Here is a 23,140-nt window from a genome sequence, read left to right on the forward strand (position 1 = left end):
AGACCCTATCTTGAAAAACCCAACACAAAAGTAGGGCTGGCGTAGTAGCTCAAGGTGTAGGCCTTGTGTTCAAACTCCAGGACCGCAAAAAATAGAGTTACCCCCATATTTGTTAGTTTTGTAAATACTTGAGAGTCTAACATCTGGAGGCATTGCTTGATTGTGGCTTCCCTCTGGGTAGGAAGTGACACTGAAGTCCGACTTCAGTGTCAAGGGAACCTTTGGTTCTTCCCTTACAGAACGCAGAGGTGACCAAACAGGTGTCTGTGGCCAGGCAAGCCCAGGTGGATTTGGAAAGAGAGAAAGAGGAGCTGGAGAGTTCCTTCAAGCGCGTGAGTGACCAGGCCCAGCGGAAGGTGAGTGGAAGGCCCAGCACTGGGGGAGGGGGCTATCTGTCCCAGGTGGGCCTTGAGAGCCTCACAGATGAAAGGACTTTGTCACCTGCCCCCTTGGATGGCTCCGAGAGTGTCTTTGGAGGCCACATAGAAGGACACAGTCACCAATGCATGCATGGCTTAGGGTCCAAAGCAATAAGGGACCTAAGCCACATGGGCTCATCAGCAAAATCTTCCCAAAGTCAAGGCTCAGGAGAGTTTGAGAAAGGGACACGCGTTCACCAAGACTTGCAGATAGAAGGACGCCGTTGTTTTGTGATCAGGGCTCAGGGGCGGAAGACGAGATGCCAGAGGAATGAAACCCAGAGCCTAGGACTTAGAGGGATATGTGATCCAAAGTAAAACTCATATCCGTCTGGTGAGGCGTGGTGGTTCACGCCTGTAATCCCAGCACTTGGAAGATGAGGCAGGAGGATTGTGAGTTTGAGGCCAGGCTGGGTTATACAGCAAACCCTGTCTCAAAAAATAAAAATAAAAAAAAAAGAAAAGAGAAGAATAAAGAAACAAAAAAAAGTCTTATCTAATGGAAATAAAGTAGTTTCACCAAGACATACTGTACTCGTCCCGTGTGGGGCATTTGGATAAAATCTATTGTATTTAATCCATATTTTTAATGTTAGCTGTAAATTCTCCTAAGGTAGCAAATGCTCTTCGAAAATTATCACTTAGAGATCTGGGCGCCATTGGCTCCCGCCTGTAATCCCAGCTACTTGAGAGGCTGAGATCACGAGGATCTCAGTGCCAGGCCAACCCTGGCAAGTAGTTCATGAGACCCCATCTCAACAGGAATGGGGTGGCAGTGGTGTACACTTGTCGTCCCAGTGATGACAGGAAGCTTAAAAAAGGAGGATCGTGGTCCAGGCTGGCCTGGGCAAAATCTGAGACCCCATCTCCAAAACAACCAGAGGAAAGAGGACTGGAGGCTCAAGTGGTAGAACACCTGCCTAGCAAGTGCAAAGACCTGAGTTCAAATCCCATTCTGCCAAAAAAGAAAAAGAAAGAAGGGAAGAAAATGGGAATTGCTACCTAAAAGTCAAAGAAAGGGAGTCATTTCAAGATGGCGAGATGCTGCATCCAGGTGTTGGGATGTGTCAATTAAAGATCCAGCTCAACCTGAATCACAGTATAAAGGGCTCACTCACGGATGACATGGGAAATGTCCCTAAGAGCCCTCTGTTGACATTCCCTGTAGCCAGAAGCAAAGCTGCTGATACAGGCTGGAATATCACCTCCTTTCACTCTGCCCCCCACCACATGTGTGCTTTTTGTTTTGTTTGGGGTTTTTTGGGCGGTACTGGGGTTTGAACTCAGGGCCTTACAGTTGCTAGGCAGGCACTCTACCACTTGAGCCACTCTGCCAGCCTTTTTCTGTGTTGGGTATTTTTGAGATGGGGGTCTCTGAACTATTTTCCCAGGCTGGCTTCAAGCCTTGATGCTCCTGAGCTCTGTCTCCTGAGTAACTGGGATTACAGGTGTGTGCCACCATACCTGTGCATTTATATCTCCTCTCTAACCACTACCCAGCTCAGGGTCCTCCTGCTTTGCTCGTCTTTCAGACTCAAGAGCAGCAGGAAGTTGTAGAGAGCTTGAAGCAAGAACTTGCTACCAGCAGACAAGAGCTGCACGTCCTCCATGGCAGCCTGGAAACCTCTGCCCAGGTGAACCCCAGGCTCCTCCCCGCTCTCAGCCCCTAGCATCCCTGCCTGCGGTCAGACTGACCCCAGCTATGATCCGAGTGAATTCAGGCACAGATGGAAGAGACATTGCCTTCTGTTCCTGAGGGCCAGGCCGGGGGCTTGGACCTCTGGGAAGGGGACGGTTTAATTTTCAAATGTCTTTTCTTCCCACATGGCTACATCTGCAGTCAGAGGCAAAGCAGGCGACACAGATCGCAGAACTGGAGGAGGAGCGGGGCAGCCTGGTGAGCACCGTGGCTCATCGGGAGGAGGAGCTGTCAGCCCTCCGAGAGCAGCTGGAATCCACCCAGGTCAAGCTGGCAGGTGCCCAGGCAAGTGGTGGACACCCATTTGGGCCAAACAACTACAGACTTATACCCACAGGCCTTGGCATGCACATGGGAGCTAGCAAGAAGATGCCCTCATTCCATAGGCGCAACTCCTAACGCTAGTCAGGGAGCAGAAGACAAGTGCCCTCTTTGTAATATAAGAAGGGAAGCACTTAGCTAGGCATGGTAGCTCACGCCTGTAATCCCAGCTGCTTGGGAGGTAGTCTGAGACCAGCTTGGGCAAAACATTAGCAAGACCCCCATTTCAAACAAGCCAAGCTTGGTGGTGCAGACTGTAATCCCAGCTATGCAGGTAGGAGGATTGTGGTACAAGACTGATGTAAGCAAACAGCGTGAGACCCTATTTGAAAAATAATTAAAGCAAAAAAGGGCTGGGGACTCATTTGGTGGAGCACTTGCCTAGCAAGCACAAGACCTGAGTTCAAAACTCAGCATCACACTTAGCATTCTACCCTAGGAGTAGAGGATGGCCTGTCACAGCTGTCCATCCCAGAGCCTCCCACGCTCAGTCATGCACATCTCAGGTCAAAGCTTTCGGAATTAAACTAACCTGCTTCGACCTCATTACTGGCAACCTGAGCTAAGGAGCCAGGAATCCTGGGTGGACGCTACTCGGGGCTCCCTGGCAGACTCATTTTCTGGGTCATTTCTAGGAATCTGTCTGCCAGCTCGCAAAAGACCAGCGGAGAGCACTCCTGTTGGGGTCCCGGAAGGCTGCGGAGCGTGTGATCCAGGAGGCCCTGAGCTGGCTGGAGGAGCCCACCCTTGTCAGCTGTGCGGGATCTGCAGGTGCTCTTCCCATCTACCCACCCCGCCTGTGGGTGGGGGCCCCTTACTGGGTCAGCTCACCCATCAGCGCCTCAGCAAGGAGGTGAAGCAAGCGATGAGAACTCTTGTCTAACTTTGCCCTCTTCCCTCTCACAGATCACCTACTTTCCAAGGTCAAGTCTGTTTCCAGCTGCCTCGAGCAACTGGAAAAGAACCACAGCCAGTATCTGGCCTGCCCAGAAGGTAAGAAGGCAGAGGATAGACTCTATGAGTGGTGGCCACCAGGCAGGGTTCAGAAATGCTGAAATGAGCTGGGTGCGGTGATACACGCCTGTAATCCCTGCATTCAGGAGTTTGATATAGGAGGCTTGTGAATTTGAAGCCAGCTTGAGATACATAGTGAGTCCCTGTCTCAAAAAGACAAAAGAAGTAGCTAAAATATGGAAACAGTGACAAGTTCCTGTGTCCTGAGGGAAAGTGTGTGTAACCGGAAAGCAGAGGAGGTGAGAACATGGCACCCTCCACCAAGCCTGAGACACTTCTTCCCGCTCCCTGCAGACATCGGTGGGCTTTTGCACTCGGTCACCTTGCTCGCCCACTTGACCAGTGACACCATTGCCCATGGGAGCGCCACCAGCCTCCGAGCCCCTCCGGAGCCCGCTGACTGTAAGTACCAGGGTCAAGGGGGCGCTCCTAAAAGCAGGGTGGACAGTCTTTAACCGGCCGTCTCCTTGCGTCCCCAGCTCTGACCGAGGCCTGTAAGCAGTGTGGCAGGGAAACCCTGGCCTTCCTGTCCTCCCTGGAGGAAGAGGGAGCCGTGGAGAAGGCCGACAGCACGGCCCTGAGGACCTGTCTTCACAAGATCAAGGCCATTGGCGAGGTATTTCCAGTGTTTCTCCTGCGAGGAGGGAGGCTGGTGAATTTCCAGCGGTCACTGGGGCTGTGCCCTGTTCCTTCTGCCAGTATAGCTTGATTCCAGAAGGATCTCAGGTTCAAGTCCAGCCTGGGCTGTGCAGTGAGGCCCTACCTCAAAACCCAACAAAGAAAATTAAATGAATGAAAGCAGCGTGGTAGAAAGGTGACGGGCGGATGTCCTCCCTGGTAGTAGGGCTGCCCGGGTGTTCAGAGAATTTTTCCATCAGAGGTCACGGAAACTGCCGGGTAAAATTTGAAAAGGGGGTTGGCGGAGTGGCTCAAGTGGTAGAACGCCTGCCTGGTGAGCATGAAGGCCTGAGTTCAAACCCCAGTACCATCAAAAAAAAAAAATTAAATTTTTTTCATTCTATGGCTAAGAGTCGTACTTTTAAAAAATGTTTAAAAACTGAGTGGCTGAACTGGCTAAAAACTAAGGAAATTCTTGGGATTGGCGGCCACAGGCTAGTAGCATCACTGCTTGTCCGATAGTTTTTTTCGCGTCTCTGGATTTTAATGAGCAGAAGAATAAGAAAGAAAACCTAAGATGAAGAAGGTACGAGATTGAAATGGAGGTCCTTCCTCCCCAAAACAGAGCCCTGAGGGATTGTACCCTGAGTCTGGGATATCCTCTAAGTACAAACTAATAATAACTTCGCATGTCAATGCAAGGCAGCGACAGTGCTGGAAAAAAAAAAGCCTGCACTACAGGAATGACTTACCATCCTTGGCGCTGAGAATAGAAAACACAGGTCCCTGGGGAATTTCTAAGCGCAAGCTACCGTGGGTTCAGGATTCAAATTTCATGCTATCCACGTGGCTTGAAAAACCCAAAGAGAAAGATAAATTCAAAGTAGTCAGGTTGCCACTAGGCACCATGCGGCTCACACCTGTAATCCCAGCCACTTGGGAGGCTGACTGGGAGGATAGAAGTTTGAGGCCAGCCCAGGCAAATAGTTCACAAGACCCCATCTCCAAAATTAACCACAGCAAAATGGACTGCAGGTGTGACTCAGGCACTAGAGAGCCTGCTTTGGAAGTACAGAGTCCTGAGTTCAAATCCCAGTCCCATCAAAACAGAAAAAAAAAAGTATGACAAAGGCCAGGTGTGGTCCTGTGCCCCGTACTCTCAGCCCTTGAGAAATTGAGGCAGTAGGGTCTCGATGCGCAGACCAGCCTGGGCTGCATATTGAGGGCCTGTCTCAAAAACTGGGGGACGAGAGTGTATCTTAACTGTATAGAGCATCTGCTTAGCAAGTGCAGGGCCCCAAGTTCAAAAATTAAAAAATTTTTTTAATGTAACAAAGGAATGATATTTTCAAAAATAGTAAGATACATCTGAAGAACAAAAGTTCACAAGTTCAAGTACACAGCACCGTCAACAAAGCTGAAGCAGGATTAATAAACTGGATTACAGGAATTCTAGCAGCTGCAGCCCTGGACTAACATACAAGACATGGAGAATGACATGTCTGATCAACTTCCAGAGGAAGATGACAGAAAAGTCTTTCTATCCATCCTGATTTTCCTCCCTAAATAGTACAGTATTGGCTTTGTGTGTTAAGGTCTTTATATAAATGAAGTCATGTGTATGTCTAACACTTGCTTTTCCCACAACATTTTGTATTTGAGATTCAACCATGAGTACACATTCATTTTCAGTGCTCTGTAATATTCCATTGTGACCATAGATTACATTACCTCGCTGTTCTTTTGTTGAGAGATTGCGTTATTTCTGGTTTAGTCTATTTTGAATACATCCCTGTGGTCGTTGTACACAATCTCCTGATGCCTGTTTGTATGACTTCACCTGGAGTATACACCTAGAGGTATAATTACGAGGTTATAGGATAAATTTCACGCGTAGAACATTAAAGAAAAACTCAAGTCGTGGATAAATACATTTAATATGATTCCTTTTATAAAGACCAAAATATTCAAACTTAACAATATATTACTTAGGGATGCATCCTTAAAGGGTCAAAAAAGAAACACGATAATTTCACTTCTGAATTCTCTGTTTTACCTGAGAGGGTGGAGGGGTAAAGGGAGAGAATCCAGGTAGGATAGAAGGAAAATTCAAAGGCAACGAGTTTCAAATGCTAACGCTTCTTAGGTTTTTCCTGAAGTTGACGGGTGGACAACGTGAGTCTTTAATCTCTGTTCTGAATTTAGTTAACACTGCATAAAAACATAAGCGTTGTGCATATTACTGGAATACTAAATAATAGTTCCATACGTGTATGCATTATATAATACATTGCATTTTTCTATTCTTTATGCTCTAGTACGAGTAACACGTGTTTTTAAAAATCACAGGCTTTCCATCAGTCAGATCTAAGTTCAAATCCCTGCTCTGCCTTTGATTAGCAATGTAACTGTGACTGAGAGTTTTTGCTCTCTGAGCCTTGGCTTCCCATCTACACAGCAGAAACTGACACTGCGTCAGTAGAAGCAAATTTAAATCAGACTCAGACTTTTGGGACAATGCCACCTACATTTTGAACCATTTTTATGAAATTCCCATGTAAGCAGGGCATGATGGGCACACCCATAATCCCAGCTACTCGGGAGGCGAGGTAGGAAGAGCTCCAGTCCCAGCCAGCCCAGGCAAAGTTACTGAGACCCTGTCTCAAAGACAGACATACAAACGGAAGGGCTGGGGGTATGGCTCAAGTGATAGAACGCTTGCCTAGCATGTGTGAGTCTCTGGGTTCAATCCCTAGTACCACCAAAAAAAAAAGAAAGAAAGAAAGAACCTTCGCCATGCTGTTCCTAGGAGCTGCTGCCCAGGGGCCTGGACATCAAACAGGAGGAGCTGGGGGACCTGGTGGACAAGGAGATGGCTGCCACGTCAGCTGCCATTGAAACTGCCACGGCCCGGATCGAGGTAGGAGGATTCAGCAGGATCTCCTGAAGCTACATTCTTGTGCCGGCTGCCTTCGGACGACTTTGCCCCTTAGCAGAATCTTAGACATTTATGAGTGCTACAGAGGCCCTTATAAAAGAAACAAGGAGGCTGGGGCATGGTGGTGCTTGCCTGTAATCCCAGCTACTCGGGAGGCAGTAGGAGGAGGATCAAGGTCTGGGGCCAAGCCAGACAAAAAGCAGGAGATGCTTTTTTGAAAAACAAACTAAGCACAAAAGGGCTGAGGGTGTGGCCCAAGTGGTAGAGCACCTGCCTAGCAAGCATGAGGCCCTGAGTTCAAATCCCACTATTGCCGAAAAACAGACTCAGTGCTTCCGTGACGGGTAGAAAACAAGAAGGTTGTCACTAAAGGAGGGTGAGTCTTTTCAAGGGCTTGATCCTTTAGAACCATCTGGTTCACGCTCCAGAATGACTGCCTATTAGTAATGACTTCTCTAAGTTCCATCCACCTAGGTCAGATTTGGATTCCATTTCTATGAGGTGGCAGTAATAGCAATAGGTACCCAAGTGGTAGCCCTAACCAGTGGTAATAAGTCTCAGGAAATCTGAACAGCCACCATTGTAAGGTGACATATCACTCCAGCCACCACCGTGGTGTGAGCGCCTGCCTCTGGGACCTGACCTGGTAGCATCGCCCCCTTTGATCTGGGGTCGTAGCTCTCAGTGCTCGGTGCACATCAGCTGGGTGTCCCCAAAGACAAGGCCACCTGCAGCTGTCTTCCACCCAGATAGCCGGGAGGCTGACCTCTTCCTAACTCTCACAAAGGACATATGTGCTTGGGGACTTCTAGATTGAAGCTGCTCAGCCACCATGGGCTTTGGTGGCTTTTTTGTACTTGTGACACGTATAGAAACCATGGTTCTCTTTAACAGGAAATGCTCAGCAAATCCCGAGCAGGAGACACAGGAGTCAAGTTGGAGGTGAACGAGAGGTCAGTCTGAACCTCGGGGACCCATCTTCCTCTGTTGGAGGCGACCCTGTGTGCCAGGAGGGGGATGGAAACAGAACTTAGCCGCCATAGGGAGTTGCTGGTGCATTATGGGGGAAACGAAGCCCTCTGGAGCAGACTTCGCTTCCCTGGGAAGAAGATCGTGGTCAAACCTTCACGGAGGGCTGTCCTTCCCCCAGAGTGGTCTGGCACCTTCCCTGACCCTCATTCCCATGCTGAGCTCCCTTGACTTGGGAGGGAGAAAGAGACAGTCTCTGTGCTCTGGATCTCAGGGTCTCTGACTTGGTTCTTTTTATTTCTAACAGGATCCTTGGCTCCTGTACCAGCCTAATGCAAGCCATCCAGGTCCTGATTGTGGCTTCGAAGGACCTCCAGAGGGAGATTGTGGAGAGTGGCAGGGTGAGCGTGGCTGTGACCCCGGGCCGGGGACCATGGGCATTCACTGAAGTGTGGCTGGGGGCCAGCTCGTCCTGGGTCCATCGAAGGCCCATAGATGTCAAAGCAGGGTCCTGGCAGCCCTCAGAGGGGAGTCAGCACAGCTTCCAGCTCCCATGTGCGTACCCCAAACAGGCTTGCTTTGCAACCCCATTTATCTTGCAGGTGTGGGTCTGTGAAACTAGGTGGATCCCAAGAGCAAATCTAGTATAATCTTCCCTTGAGATTGTGAGGGATGGGTTCCAGGACCTTATCGGATACCAAAATCCAGAGGCTCAAGTTCCTTTTATAAAATGATGTAGGGCCAGGCATGGTGATGCATGCCTATAATCCCAGCACTTCGGAGGCTGAGGCAGGAGGATTATAGCCTAGGCTGCAGAATGAGTTCAAGGTCAACCTGCACTACATAGCAAGACCCTGTCTCACAAAACCTTAAACAACAACAAAAAAACCACTTGGAAGTTGTTCAGTGATGACTGATAATACGTGCTACAGCGTAACTGCTGTGTAAACAGCCACATGCCCAGCCTGCGCCAGCTGGGTTCCTCCCCTGTCCCATGTGCAGCTGCAGTGTGGGAGCTGTGTGTCCAGGGCGGGGTTGGAGCCTGGACCAAGTCCTGGAGAGAAAGCAGGCAGATCTGCCTCTGAGGTATTTTTTTACAGTCAGGGCAATATTTCTATTCCTAAAATAGAAAGACAGGCCAAACAGGAAACTGCAGGCCCTCAGACTCAGACATTTCCCCAGCATAAGCACATTTTTTAAATCCAAGTCAAAATCATTTTTTAAAATTTTCCACTGTTGGGCTGGTGGAGGGGCTCAAGTGGTAGAGCACCTGCCTAGCAAGTGCTGAAGCCCTGTGTTCAAGCCCCAGTACCACCAAAAAAAATTTCTTTAAAATTTTCCACTGTGACCAGGCATGTGATACATACCTATAATCCCAGACACCCGGGACATGGAGGTAAGAGGATCAGAATTCAAGGCCAGCCTGGAACAAAAGTGAGAAATGCTTTCTGAAAAATAAACTAAAGGCAAAAAGACCAGAGGTGTGGCTCCAGTGGTAGAGCACTTGGGCTCTGAGTTCAATACCTAGTATCACAAAAAAAGAAAAGAAAAGAATCATTTAGTGGGTATTGTCTCCTTTTGGCAAAGCACAGAAAGCAGCTCCACTCTTGGGTCATAAATCACTCACAATATTTCCACTATGTGCAGTCATCCCTCCGTGTCCACAGGGAAGTAGTTCAGTATCCACTACCGATCCAAAAACCTTTGAGGCCCAAGTGCGCTATGTAAAATGGCAGAGTACTGGAGTGTGACCTGCACACATTTCTCCTGTACACCTTAAGTCATCTGCAGCTTACTTATAATTCCCCATACAGCGTAACTGCACAGGAGCCCATGTGTTCTGTGTTCAATACATAAGTAATTTTTTCCCAAATATTTTGGATCTGCAGTTGATGGATTCTGTAAGTGTGGAATCCTTGGGCACGGTGGGCAACTGTGGAAATAGTGTTATAATAGAGACGGGCTCCTGTGGCTCACGCCTGTAATCCCAGCTACGCAGGAGGCAGCAATCAGGAGGATCATGGTTCAAAGCCAGCCTGGGCAAATAGTTCATGAGACCCTATCTCAAAAAAACCCTTCATAAAAAAGGGCTGATTGAGTGGCTCAAGGTGAAGGCCCTGAGGTCAAACCCCAGTACCACAGAAAAAAAATAATAGTGATATAATAGAAACGTGACTGGCTTTGCAGCCAGAAAAGCCTATTAATTTCCTCTGTAATCTCTGGGAAGTTATTTTTGCCTCTCAGAATCTTAGTTTTCTTATCTGTAAAATGGGAAGAAGAATGTTCTTTCTTGGAATTACAGTGAAGCTTACGTGTGCGTAAGCACTTGGCGCGTGGTAAGCCCTACCTGAACGTAGCTCTTACTATTTCTTACTTCTGTAGGGTACCGCCTCCCCTAAGGAATTTTATGCCAAGAACTCTCGATGGACAGAAGGACTTATCTCAGCCTCCAAAGCAGTGGGCTGGGGAGCCACCGTCATGGTGTAAGTGTCTGTGTCCACAGCCCCTCCCAACCCTCATTCCACTGATACACTCCAACAGTGACTAAGGGAGAAAAAAATACCTGTCTCATATCATAGCTGAGTGTGGAAGCACACATTTGTAATTCTAGCACTCAGGAAGCTGAGACAGGAGAATCATGGGTTCAAGGCCAGCCTGGGCTACAGAGTGAGTGAGACCCTGGCTTAAGAAGGTTGGGAGGCTGGGTGCCGGTGGCTCACGCCTGTAATCCTAGCTACTCAAGAGGCAGAGATCAGGAGGATTGGAGTTTGAAGCCAGCCCAGGCAAATAGTTTGTGAGAACCTATCTCAAAAAAAAAAAAAAAAATCACAAAAAAGGGCTGGTGGAGTGGTTCAAGGTGTAGGCCCTAAGTATTGCAAAGGAAAAAAAAGGCGGGGAGGCTGGGGGTGTTGCTCAGTGATAGAGCGCTTGCCAAGCGTACTTGAGATCCTGGGTTTGATCCCTAGTGCTGCCAAAAAGAAATCTGTCCCTGAAAACAGCTGACAGGGAAGTCAAAAGGACTAAAAGTTTGAAATTGCCTTGGGGTCTCCTGGGATGACAGGGGCAGGGCAGCAGGCTGTCCTCCTTACCCACCCAGCCAGGGCCACAGGACTGTGCTGGTGGTGGGATTGTGAGGATTTCTGCTATGTGTGACCTCGTCCCTCGTGTCCTTTCCTGGCTGTCAGGGACGCTGCTGATCTTGTGGTGCAAGGCAAAGGGAAATTTGAGGAGCTCATGGTGTGTTCACATGAAATTGCTGCTAGCACAGCCCAGCTTGTGGCTGCATCCAAGGTACGTCCTGCACTGGACTCCCCAGGACACTGTAAGGCCTGGCTAGGTTAGAGAGTACTTGGGCCAACCAGGCATGTGGTGAATGCCTATAATCCCAGCTCTGGGGAGGCTAAGATAGGAGGATCTCAAATTCACTGCTGGCCTGGGCAACATAGCAAAACCCTGTCTCAAAGAAAGAAAAAAGAAGCCAGGTGCCAGGGGCCCACACCTTTAATCTCAGCTTCTCAGGAGGTAGAGATCAGGGGGATCATGGTTCAAAGCCAGCCCGGGCAAATAGTTCACAAGACCCAATCTCAAAAACCCATCACAAAAAAAAAAGCTGGTGGAGTAGCTCAAGGTGTAGGCCCTGAATTCAAACTCTAGTACTGTTAAAAAAAAAAAAAAGAAGAAGAAGAAAGAAAGAAAAAAAGAGTATTTGGGCCATGAAACTGAACCCAAAGACCAGTTCATTTATCCACAACCCAGGTCAGTTTGTCCCAAATAAAAATTCTTCCTGTCAAGACTCCAGTGTCATCCTCTTCTAATTCCTAATTTCTCTGAGCACAGAGACCCTCCACCCAGCTTGCCACGTGTGCAGTTTGTGTTCTCCTCACTTTGTTAAGTGAGGGTCCCAGCCATGCCAGCCTCCAAGGTGTAACCCCAGCATTCAAAGAAGAAACTGGTTGGTGTAGTCAATGGGCCACCTGCGTGGCTGTAAGATTCCATATAACCAATATCTGCCCCTCATTAGTCTTCAGACTTGAACCCAGACCCCAAGTATCTTTGTGCAAAGCTTGTAACTAAAATCTTTGCCCAAGTTAACTCTCCCTGAGAATCCTCGTTCCCAGGAACCCATGGGTTCTTCATTCCTCATTTCTTACTGTTCCAAATAATTTTGCAGAACTGGAACAGTCTATCTAAATAAGGGAGAAATTGCAGTCACTGAGCCAATAAGCCAGGAATCATTGTTTATATTATAGACGTTGCAGAAGCCAGCTTCACAGGGATCTGTGACATCAGTGCCTTGTATGTATTTGTCAAGAACCATTAGGCCATGCATTCAAGCCAGGTGTGCACCAGGTGTGCTGTGAACCTAAATTTGCTGTGTCCTGACAGGTGAAAGCTGATAAGGACAGCCCCAACCTGGCCCAGCTGCAGCAGGCCTCTCGGGGGGTGAACCAGGCCACGGCTGGGGTGGTGGCCTCAACCATTTCTGGAAAATCACAGATTGAGGAGACAGGTAACCTTTCAGCTGTTCTCTGCATTTTCCCTTCGATCTCAGCTTCTCATGGTTCTGGTTCTACGTTCTCTCTTACTGTTCATCTTTTTGATGTCCACACTGATCTTGTAACATGGGTCACCACTTCTGCATACTGCTTAGATTGCCACAGTGCTGGGCCCTTAAACAGATTTCTCTCAATTCAGAGAAATGGCTCTGCAGACCTGGTTGCCCCTGTTAGAAATATCTTTAAGATTTTGGGGTGTCACAAGAGAGAGACGACACAATTCAGAAGTCAACAGGCCAGGAAAAATGTACTTCTGCAGAAGGATGCACCACAGACAAAGAGCAAGCACACCGGGTCGGGAAGTCCACTTGGGTTTTGTTCTAACGCAGTGCTGCCCCTCCCCTGGATTGGGCAGGTTTCGGGTTCACAGTCTACTCAGTTGGCTAATTGGACAGGGGACATCGGGAGGGACTTTGAGGACACAGAAGTTTAAAAGCTCAGGGAAGCAACAATTGTTTTAGTTTATCAGAATGAGAACCAGGGCATCTAGCAGGATTTTGTCCGGCTGAGGATAACGACCCTTTGTTCTTAATAGAAGCTTTCATCAGGCTGAGCAGAGTCCATGAAGCGTGCGTATGGGAAGCGAGTTAGTGAGACTAACATTCGTAACAGCGGTGGTTACTGAGCAGATCCTTTGACAGAAAAGCCCCAACCTAAGCTGATTCCCACACCCCTGGAGAGGTCAGATCCTGGTAGCCCCAGAAGCTCTTGATCCTTCCTTCCTCTTCCTCCTTCAGTTACATTCCTGTGTGTGTTGGCAGATGGTAAGCCAGGCATTCCAGTGGTGCATTGGCACTGCCACTTCCCAGGTGAGCATTAACCAGGGACATTAGTTGACAAGACCTTATTTCTGTCCTTGCAGACAATATGGATTTCTCAAGCATGACATTGACCCAAATCAAACGTCAAGAGATGGATTCCCAGGTAAGAAAGCCAAGGCCTCCTGGTGCAGTGGCTTATTCCTGTAATCCCAGCTACATGAGAGGCAGAGATCAAAAGGATCTCAGTTCAAGGCCAGCCAGAAAAGTTAGTAAGATCTTATCTCAACCAATTAAAGCTTGGTGTGGTGCTATGTGCCTGTTATAGATCCAGGCCAGCCCAGGCATAAAGTGAGACCCTAGCTCAAAAAAATAACCAACACAAAAAGGGTTGGTGGAGTGGCTCAAATGGTAGAGCACCTGCCCTAGCAAGCATAAGGCCCTGAGTTCAAACCCCGGTGCTGCAGAAGAAAAGAAAAAAGAAAAAGAACACTGAGGCCATCTTTAGACTGTCTCTGTTGCCTAGATGCCAACCCCACAGACTGCTCCCATGGAGAGAAGCCAGAGAGGCTGGGGAAAATAAACAGAGTTGCATCTGCTAGTCCCAGACTGGAAGAAAGTGATGCTGGAAGGAACCAGAGGGAGGGAGATGCGGAGAGGCAGATAGTAAGGACTGATGATGCTCTAACCATGACCAGAGGTGATCTAGTAACCACCAAGTTAGTATTTGATAGTCTTTCTTTAGAATTGTTTTAAATCTTCTGATATAAATTAATTGTAGGTAACTTTTAGTTTAAAAAAAATTTATTCACCAAGCATGGTGATGCATGCCTATAATCCCAGCCCTTGGGAGGCTGAGGCAGGAGAATCTCAAGTTTTAGCCCAACCTGGGCTACATAGCAAGATCCTGTTTCAAAGAATAAATAAATAAATAAATTCTCTCTTAACTTATCCAAGGCAATGCTATTTCTTCCTGTGGTTAAGTAAAGTTTTACCAGGCAACACAGAACTCAGTGGAATTCTGGGAAAAAAAAAGTGGAGTAGGGGTGAAACCTAGATTGGGGTTGTTAAAATCCTACAGATGGTTATTCAGCATGTTTTTAAAAAGTCATGTGGCCAAATTCTATCCAAATACAGAAAGCACCCTTGCTGATGGCCTCACCCAGGCCTCTGACTTAACTCCATGATAATCCCAGATCTTCTCTCTGGCCTAGCTCGCCTCCTTGGGCCCTTGACTCCATACTTATCCACCCATCTGCTTGTTAATCACCACGGGATACCCAGCAAGCATCTCAAACAACACAGCCAAAGGACATCCCTGTCAACGTCTTCCCTGCCCTCCAAATGGCACTGCCAGCCGCCCACCTGGGTGCTGAGCCTCAAACCTGGGAGTCACCAGTGGTTCCTCTTTCCCTCACCCTCTGTCTACATCCCATCCGTCAGCAAGTCCTGCCAACCCAGTCTCCGAAACTGAGCCTCAGTCTGTCCACTTCTTTCTGTCTCCTTGCTATTTTGAGCCTCCATTGTCTGTCTTCAACCCGCAGCAAGAGCAGCTGTTTTGTTTCAAAGCCATCCCCTGCATGGCCGGGTGGTGGGGGAAGAAAGGGAGTTTACTGAGACAGGTCCAGTCGTGAGTGGGTAGTTGGTAGAGGTGGGTGAAAGACACTCTCCTTGTCTCCATCCTCCTGTGGGTGTTTCACATTTTCTGTAATAAATTTTAGTTTAAAAAAAAACTGGTCATGCTGGCGCATACTTGTAATCCGAGCACTTGGGAGGCTGAGGCAGAAGGACTGTGAGTTTGAGGACAGCCCTGAGATACATAACAAGACCCCATCTCAAAAAAAAACCTATACAGCTGGACACAGTGGTACACACCTGTAATCCAGCTACCCAGGAGGCAGAGATGAGGAGTATCTCACAATTTGAGGCCAACCTGGGCAAAAAGTCAGTGAGACCCCATCTCAACCAATAAACCGGGTATGGTGACATACACCTGTGATTCCCAACTATGTGGGAGGCAAAAGTAGAAGGATTGCAGCCTGAAGACAGCCCAGACAAAAACACAAGAGCCTATATGAAAAGTAACTAAAAGCACAAAGGGCTGCACACACCTGCTAGCTCCTGCCTCCCACGTGCAAGAGTGTCCTGGCCCCCCATGATTAAAGAGAAGGGGAACCACCTTGCTAGGGCTCAGCCCTCTGAGGTCCATCCATTCTTCACATCATACTTTCAAAACATGGAGAACATGCCACTTCCATGCTTAACCCTTCCAGTGGCTTCCCTTTGCACACAGAACGACATCTGGGCTTCTTACCCAGCCATGGGCCCCGATGGCGATCCTGGTCCAAGTCTCAATTTCATCTCCCCACCCTCTCCTCTCTCATGTCTAGCACAGGACTCCTGCCATTCTCCCCACACCAGAGCTCCTTCCTGCCCCCGGGCCTTTGCACTTGCTGTGCCTTTGCCTGCCTGTTCTCTCAACAGCTCGGCCCCTTCAGCCATCTAGGTTCCAGCTCAAAAGTGACTTCCTGACAGTTGCCTTTGCTGGCGGCCTTGGTCTCCCTCATCGTCTTGCATTTCTTCTTAGCTTGTCTTGTTCATTTGTGTGTCCCTTCCCCCTGCTTGATAAACAGAGACTTCATCTGTGTGTTCTCTGCTGTGACTCCACCCTCTGAGCAAGCCTGGGGTGTATGGTGATGAGTATTTATTTCTTGAATCGATTGAAAAGGGCTTGCCAAGAACCTTCCTTTCGTGACACTGTCCTTGCCTTTCCCTATGGCAATGATAACCCTAAGTTGAGTGACGTCTCAGCAATAGCAGAGCAATCATATTTGGTTCCTCCCTGGTCTCCAGGGAGCTGGGGTTGAGGACAGGGTCACAGCAACATTAGAGCCCACCACACGTGCCGGGAAGCAAAACAGAGGTGTCAAAAGATGGCGACTTACCCAGGAAATGAAGCTGGGCCCACCCCCCAGCTAGGCATCTTTCCAGTAGAGGGTCTCAGTGAGAAGTGTAAGTGTGGGGGCAAGTGGGTGAGTGAGAGAACGAAGGAACCTCGGTATTGACCCAGGAACTCACCAGTCACTGCCATGCCCTCCCAGGTCACTAGCCTGCCAGCACCCCAGGAGTTGAGTCTGGCCAGCAGTGTCAAAATAACGGTAGGAAGATCGCAGTCTGACACCAGCCCCAGGCAAAAGGGCTAGGGACATGGCTCAAGTGGTCACAAGGCCCCAAGTTCAAGTCGCAGGACCTCTCCCAGAAAAAGAACCTCAAGACTGACCGAGCATTGATCAGAGCAGAGTTGAAATTGAGGACTGAGTGGACTATGGAAGTGGGGTGCACAGGATGGAAGAAAGCTGAACACATGAACAGGGTTCAGTTAGAAGAATGCAGATGTCAGAGTTGATCAAAAGCATGGTGGCACAAGCTTGTAATCCCTGGATTGGGGAGGTGGAGGCAGGAAGGTCATGAATTCGAGGCCAACCTGGGCTTCACAGTGAGATCCTATGTCAGTAAAACAAAAAGGAAATTCTACTTCCTTTCCCAACAGGTTAGGGTACTGGAGCTAGAAAGTCAACTACAGAAGGAGCGGCAGAAACTAGGGGAGCTTCGGAAAAAACACTATGAGCTCGCTGGTGTTGCTGAGGGCTGGGAAGAAGGTAAGCTGCCCTGAGGACTGGTAGTGCCACAGCAGGGAAGGAAACAGTGTGGCCAGGGCCTTGCCCTCTAACTGAACAAGGAACCCTCACGTTCCCCACTTCTTCCTCCTCTTCTCCCTTCATAGAGCCTGTTTTCATTTATCAGTAGCCTTAAGCTGCAGTAGACTGGTGAACTGAAAGCTTTCGTGTCACCCTTTAAGACCTGAAGGTGTGGTGCACACCTGTCATCCCTGCTACTTGGGAGGCGGAGGTAGGAAGATCACTGTCTGAGACAGGCTCTGGGCAAAAGCGCAAGACCCTATCCAAAAAAATAAAATGGGTTGCGAGGCTCAAGTGGTCACAAAGCCCTGAGTTCAACCCCCAGTACCACCAAAAAAAAAAAAAAAAAAAAAAAAAGCCTCAACATTGACCAATAAACTTTTCACTCACTCACCACCATGCCCTCTCAGGCCACCAGCCTTGTTACCACCCCGGGAGTTTTATCTGGTCAGCAGAGTCAAATAGTGGTCAGTGGAGACCCAGCAGTCGGGGCAAAACAATTACAAGGTTGTAACTATCTAGAGCTAAAAAGACAGAAAATGGCCAAGAGATAGGAAGGCTGAGGCCTCCAGGCCAGAGGCCCAGCACTGTATGGAAACTGTGCTTGTGCGCACCACTCCTCTGCACATCCAGCTGGCTAACTTACACTGGAGGTGTGGCTCGAATGGTAGGGCACCTGCCTTGCAAGCGTGAAGCCCTGAGTTCAAACCCCAGTCCCACCAAAAATAAAATGGCTAACTTGTTGAGTCTTGTTGGACTTGACCAACTCTGGGAACCAGCCATAGATACAGCAGAGTGATGGAGACACTGAACCTGGGGAGCACGCGATTACACTGTGATTGTGGTTGGGATTTTAGAGCCCGACATGGTAGCAGTTTTGGTTGGTTTGATGAATGCATGCGCGCATTCAGTGCCTGCCATGTGACAAATTCCCCTTGTCTTTTAGGAACAGAATCAACCTCACCTTCACTTCAAGAAGCAGAACCCGAGAAAGAATAGAACCAAGCCAGCGGCCCCTATGTCAGTGTAAATCCTTGTTACCTATCTGTGTGTTTGTGATTCCCCCCCTCCACCCCCCACCCCGGTGATCCTGGGGTCACAGTGGCAGCCACACTACTCCAGTGAGACCTCCTCAGTTTGAACCCATGATCTGGGTTCCTCCCCATGTCCCTAGGGTCCAGGCTGGCCTGTGTCGCCCATGTGCGAGCCTAGGTCCAAACAGGGGACAAGCCAGCACAGCCATCGCTGTCCTTCTGGGATCAGCTTCTTGGTGAGAGCTTGGAGGGGAAACACCTTATGCCTGTTCTTTTCTTTTTCCTTCTCAGTATTTCCCGTTTCATCATTTGCACAAACTTTCCAACATTGGGCGCTGGTGGACTCTAAACCTGGAGCTGCCTGAACCCGTGGTCAGAAGAGCGACGGTCCTAACCGAGCAGGCCACCTCGGCTCTCCCTGTCCTCTGGCTGGTCCACAGATTCTCGCTGCTTCTTAAGAGTGCTCGTTTGGGTCTTTTGGTTTCTTAGTTTCAAAGTTTCACTCATGTAGCCAACTCTCTGCAGAGGGCACACCCTGGAGTGTGAACATTCCGGGGGGTGGGGGGGTCCCCATGCCATGGTGCCACTCCGGCTCCGCCCTGGTGCTCCAGCTCAGCCTCCCCACTGAGCTGGCGAGGGCCGGTCAGCTGAGGCCATTCCCCACGGGCAGGTGACAGCAGTCCTCCAAAGGCCTCAGCAGAGCGAGTGCCTTGCCTTCCTCACGCTGGACGCCAGCTGAACACCTCTGTCCACCTCCATGAGCCACAGGGCACCCGAGAGTAACGGAGGATGCACGGGGCCCAGGTGTGCAGGAGACACCTGTCCACCCTTACCATGTAAGCTGGTGAGAACACCAACACTACTTCCCCAGAGTCACACAGGCCGCCACCCTTCAGAGGGAGCGTGTGGGGCCTTTCAGTTGCTTCTCCCACCTCCTGCCTCGATGTCCCCTTGAACCTGAAGATAGTTCTACGTGCTACTAAATCCACAGACCCAGCCGATCAGACCCACTTGTCCCATCTGAAAGCACCCTGGCTCTGTGTGGGGCCCTTATTTTCTAACTTCTGTCAAGCAACAGCAGCCTACAGGGACACTCAGAGCAATCAGGACAGCAGGTGACAATGGGCCAGGCTCACTGTGCCCTCCATCGTGTCTTCACAGATCACAAACAAGGCCATCCCTGGGCAGTGCTAGGCTTGGATCCCAAGGCAGGCAGGGAGAACAAGTAATGGGGACCACTGGCTGTGACCGCCCCCCCAGCCACACGATCCTGGCTCTCGCTGCCCTGTGGACAGGATGGGGACAGAGATCACAGCCCTTTACAGATGGGCAGCCTAACAACACTTTCCACTTCTTAAATGGACCCCCCCCCACGTTAAGTGACCTTCCGATCTTGGATAAACAGCGTCTTCCTTCTTTCTCTGTAGCAACTCATAGGTGGGAGCCAGCAAGCAGCTCCTTGGACCTGTCACTACAGGATGTGGCTCTGTGGCTGTGTTCTGCTGTGTGATGGGTTCCAAGGCTCTGATTGGTCACTGTGAATCACCCTCCTCCTGTCTCACCCACCCCACCCACTCACACTGTCCCAGAAAGTCATATGAGCATTGTCAGATGGGTGCCCTGCATCCTGGGCCCGGGTGTCCAAGGTAGAAATTGGACAGGCTCATGTTGAATGTTCCTCTGTGCTTAGAGTTATTCCGAGGCTCAGAACCGCAGCGTGTGGCGCTCCTGGCCCACGTGTGCAAATACAGCCAGTTCGTTCTTGGTGTAGGTCAGCTTTCCCAAAGGTGGCCATCTGGAGTATCTTAAACCATCCAAATTGGTACCCCAGATTACCAATTGGGGGACCAATCGTATTGGAACAGATTAGGAATCTATGAATAACACCCCCTCTTAAAAAAGGAGCCTCTGAGCAGGGCTGGGGGAGGGCTCAAGTGGCAGAATGCTTGCCTCACATAAGCGTGAGGCCCTGAGTTCAAAACTCCAGTACTGCCAAAAGAAAATAAATAAATCCTCATGAGCTCAGCCTGAGTAATAAAACAGTCAAGAGCTAGAGCACAGGCTAATTGAATTGTCAGGTGAATGTCCCTACCTGGCAGATGTGATATAATTACTCTTATAATAGCACAGATTAGAACCTATGTCATTCTCGAACCCAAATCAAACTCCCCCCCACCTCAGCACTTCTAAAAACTGAGTGTGCTAGTGGGTGTGAAACACCTGTGATTAAAAACAAGAATCGCACCCTAAAGCTAAAAATACACCTCACAGCCTTTTAAATGAGTCGCCGGGCCTCCTGACAGCCTAAAGTCATGATGAGCATAGACAGATCCTAACCAGGCAGCACAATCATGACTGAGGATTGAAAAAGACTCCAAATCCAGCTGGTATTTTCTAATACAGTGCTCTAACTAGAATAAGAATATTTGTGTACATAATACGGGGGGGAAAATAGAAGAAAAGGCCTACCTTCAAGGGGTTATTTTATATCTGAGCAAGGAATTTAAATTAGACTATAATTGAATTTGCTGATTCATGCTCATGGCGGAATCACCAGGATCTCACCTGATTATGAATCCTTAACCCAGAGGCTGGAAGAACCCAATACTATTGAGAGTGTCCTGACTTGGAATTGTTCTGGCCACCAAAGTTAACACCAAGTGACACGGGGATCACAAGTGCATGTCGTTATGGTCAGGTTAGTTTGCTTTGGCCTCCTCTTAGGAACAGTTGGCTCTCAGCTTGCATCTGGAACTTTCTCACTTCTTGGTCAGCTCCTTAAAGTAGACAGGTCTCCTGGCTACATTCACCCACGTCTTTAATAAGGTGGCAAAACGTCTTGATACCTTCTACCACCTTTCCAAGTCTCTGGAAATTCACGCTGGGAGGAAGTCCCAATGTTGGCCTTCCAAGGAGAGCAACTTTGCCCTGTTTCCACCACCTTGGTCCTCCAGAGACCACACACTGCCTGTAGCATAGGAAACCATGGAGTCTGCCAGCACCAACAATGACCCAGGCCAGCTGCTCCACTCAGTCTCCCAGGTCCAGACCAGATATGGAACCAGTGACACAGTGGTCACACTGCCTTCCCACTCCAAGAGGCAAGGTAATGGGAAACAACTGGCTGGTTGGATTCAGTTCTGAGAGTAGATCTTCCAAGGCATGTGTTTTTTTCAGGTGACCCTTAACTACCTCAGGTTTGGAGGCCCTAAATCAAGCTGATTACCACTCAAGGGACAAACCAAGGAGGTTCGGTTAAAACTTGGTGATAACACAATGTCTCAGACTTCTAACTTCTCGCATTTAGATTTGCAGGGATGGGGTTGGGTTTGTTTTTCTTCCGTTTTTAACTTCTTCCCCATGTCTGCAATAGGACAGGCACTATTAAATAAATTTCATTGTTCACGGAGTGCCTGCCTTCCCAGGGCAGGTAGCCGCTGCCTCATTTCTTCCCAACACTACTTTTATTATGGTATTGAGACCTTTCTTTGTATAATTCATTGCATCTGTGTTTTCAACTTTTTCAAATAAATATTTCAGCCTGGCCGTGGACAATGGGGGTGATAACTGACGAGATGGCTCTGAATTCTGGGTTCCCGTGAAGGCCTCTGAAGATCATGAGATTTATAGGATCCTGTTAACTCTGCACCCTGGGAAATCTAGCATAGAAACATGAGTTTGCATACCGTGTCTTTGTACACTGTCCTGTGGGAACGATGGGCCTGAAAGGGCCAAAGTAGTCAATACTGGAATTTATCTAGAAGGCCTCTTCTCCGCATGAAGGCAGAGGCTCAGCTCTACATGCAAATCAAACCTGCTGTCTTGATGTTGGCTGTCACAATTCCCCTCAGGAACAGAAGCTGCTAACCTCAAGGCCCAACTGGCCACAGCCACCACAGGACTTGTGGAGGGGCTGCCAGATGGGTCTAGGCTGCATGGTGACCTTCGCATAGCGGGATTGGGTGCAACCTCGTGCTGCCAGTGTACAAAGCCAAGGAGAGAGACAGGTGGGGAGGGGTTGGTGAACTGTGTTAATTTTTATTGCTGTGACAAAATACTGTTGAATAGAGAGCAAGGATGGGGGACAAGATGCATCCTTCAAGGGACCCATTTCCTCCACCCAAGCCCCACCTCCTAATAGCTCAGGTATGAATTCATCATGAATTAATCCATTAAGTTAGGCGCTGGTGGCTCACGCCCGTAATCTCAGCTATTCAGGAGGCAGAGATCAGGAGGATCACTGTTCAAAGCCAGCCTGGGCAAATAGTTCAGGAGACCCTATCTTGAAAAACCACTCACTAAAAAAAAAAAAAGCAGAAAACCCATCACAAAAAAGGGCTGGTGAAGTGGCTCAAGGCATAGGCCCTGAGTTCAAACCCCAGTACTGCAAAAAAAAAAAAAATACCTTGATGAAACCAGAGTCCTCATGATCCAGCTGCCTCTCAAAAGCCCATCAGCAGGCAATGAAGCCCTTAACATCTGAGCCTGCAGGGGGCATTTTAGATTCAAACCATAACATGCTCCAAATGGCTCATCAAGAAAGGAGAGGTAGGGTGGTGGAGTGGCTCAAGTGGGAGAGTGCCTGCTTAGCACATAGGAAGCCCTGAGTTCAAACATCAGTATCACCAAAAAAAATGAAAGAAAGGAGAGGGCCTGATGGTGCATACCTGTAATCCCAGCTACTAGGGAGGCAGAGGTAGGAGTAGCTCAGTCTGAGATCAGCCCAGGTGAAAGCAAGATTCTGTCTGAAAAACAAAAGCAAAAGGACTGGTAGAGTGTGCTTGCCTAGCAAGTGTAAGGCCCTTCAGTCAGTTCCCAGTACCAGAAAAAAAAAAAAAAAACACTCAGAAGCTAGAATGCACAGCAATCAAGCTGGAGCTGCCCCAGGGAGGGTGGGCTGGATAAATATGGCGGGTGGGGACTCTCCTGAAGCTGGGCCTCTCTGTTCCCTGTAGCGGATGCTGGGGTATGCCTGCCCTTTTGGAAGCACTTCTGATAGAACACTCTTGGCCACGGTAGACCACAGGTCACTCCTGGGGCTTCAATGCTGAGCTGAGGGGGCAAGACTGACTTCCCTGGGGGGCACTGTGTTCCAAAGTGACGATATTGTCAGGTC

The 23,140-nt window shown here is 49.0% G+C and overlaps 1 protein-coding gene across 3 annotated transcripts in view; it reads left to right on the forward strand.

Annotated features, from left to right (window-relative positions):
• The window catches only part of Hip1 (huntingtin interacting protein 1), a 122,002-nt gene extending 100,423 nt beyond the window's left edge, over positions 1–21,579 (forward strand). For all 3 annotated transcript variants that reach the window (XM_020161872.2, XM_074075709.1, XM_074075708.1), the window contains exons 16-32: positions 240–356; positions 1,952–2,053; positions 2,260–2,403; positions 3,075–3,210; positions 3,346–3,432; positions 3,748–3,855; positions 3,933–4,069; positions 6,881–6,991; positions 7,904–7,962; positions 8,286–8,379; positions 10,361–10,461; positions 11,164–11,269; positions 12,365–12,488; positions 13,397–13,458; positions 16,843–16,951; positions 17,937–18,010; positions 18,316–21,579. In XM_020161872.2, coding sequence (XP_020017461.1) covers positions 240–356; positions 1,952–2,053; positions 2,260–2,403; positions 3,075–3,210; positions 3,346–3,432; positions 3,748–3,855; positions 3,933–4,069; positions 6,881–6,991; positions 7,904–7,962; positions 8,286–8,379; positions 10,361–10,461; positions 11,164–11,269; positions 12,365–12,488; positions 13,397–13,458; positions 16,843–16,951; positions 17,937–17,989 — 1,650 coding nt within the window. In that variant the 3' untranslated portion in view covers positions 17,990–18,010; positions 18,316–21,579. The remainder of the gene's footprint in view (positions 1–239; positions 357–1,951; positions 2,054–2,259; positions 2,404–3,074; positions 3,211–3,345; positions 3,433–3,747; positions 3,856–3,932; positions 4,070–6,880; positions 6,992–7,903; positions 7,963–8,285; positions 8,380–10,360; positions 10,462–11,163; positions 11,270–12,364; positions 12,489–13,396; positions 13,459–16,842; positions 16,952–17,936; positions 18,011–18,315) is intronic.
• The last annotated feature ends 1,561 nt before the right edge of the window (positions 21,580–23,140 follow it).

Source organism: Castor canadensis, chromosome 6 (genome assembly GCF_047511655.1).
Source record: "Castor canadensis chromosome 6, mCasCan1.hap1v2, whole genome shotgun sequence".
NCBI classification, from domain to species: Eukaryota; Metazoa; Chordata; class Mammalia; order Rodentia; family Castoridae; genus Castor; species Castor canadensis.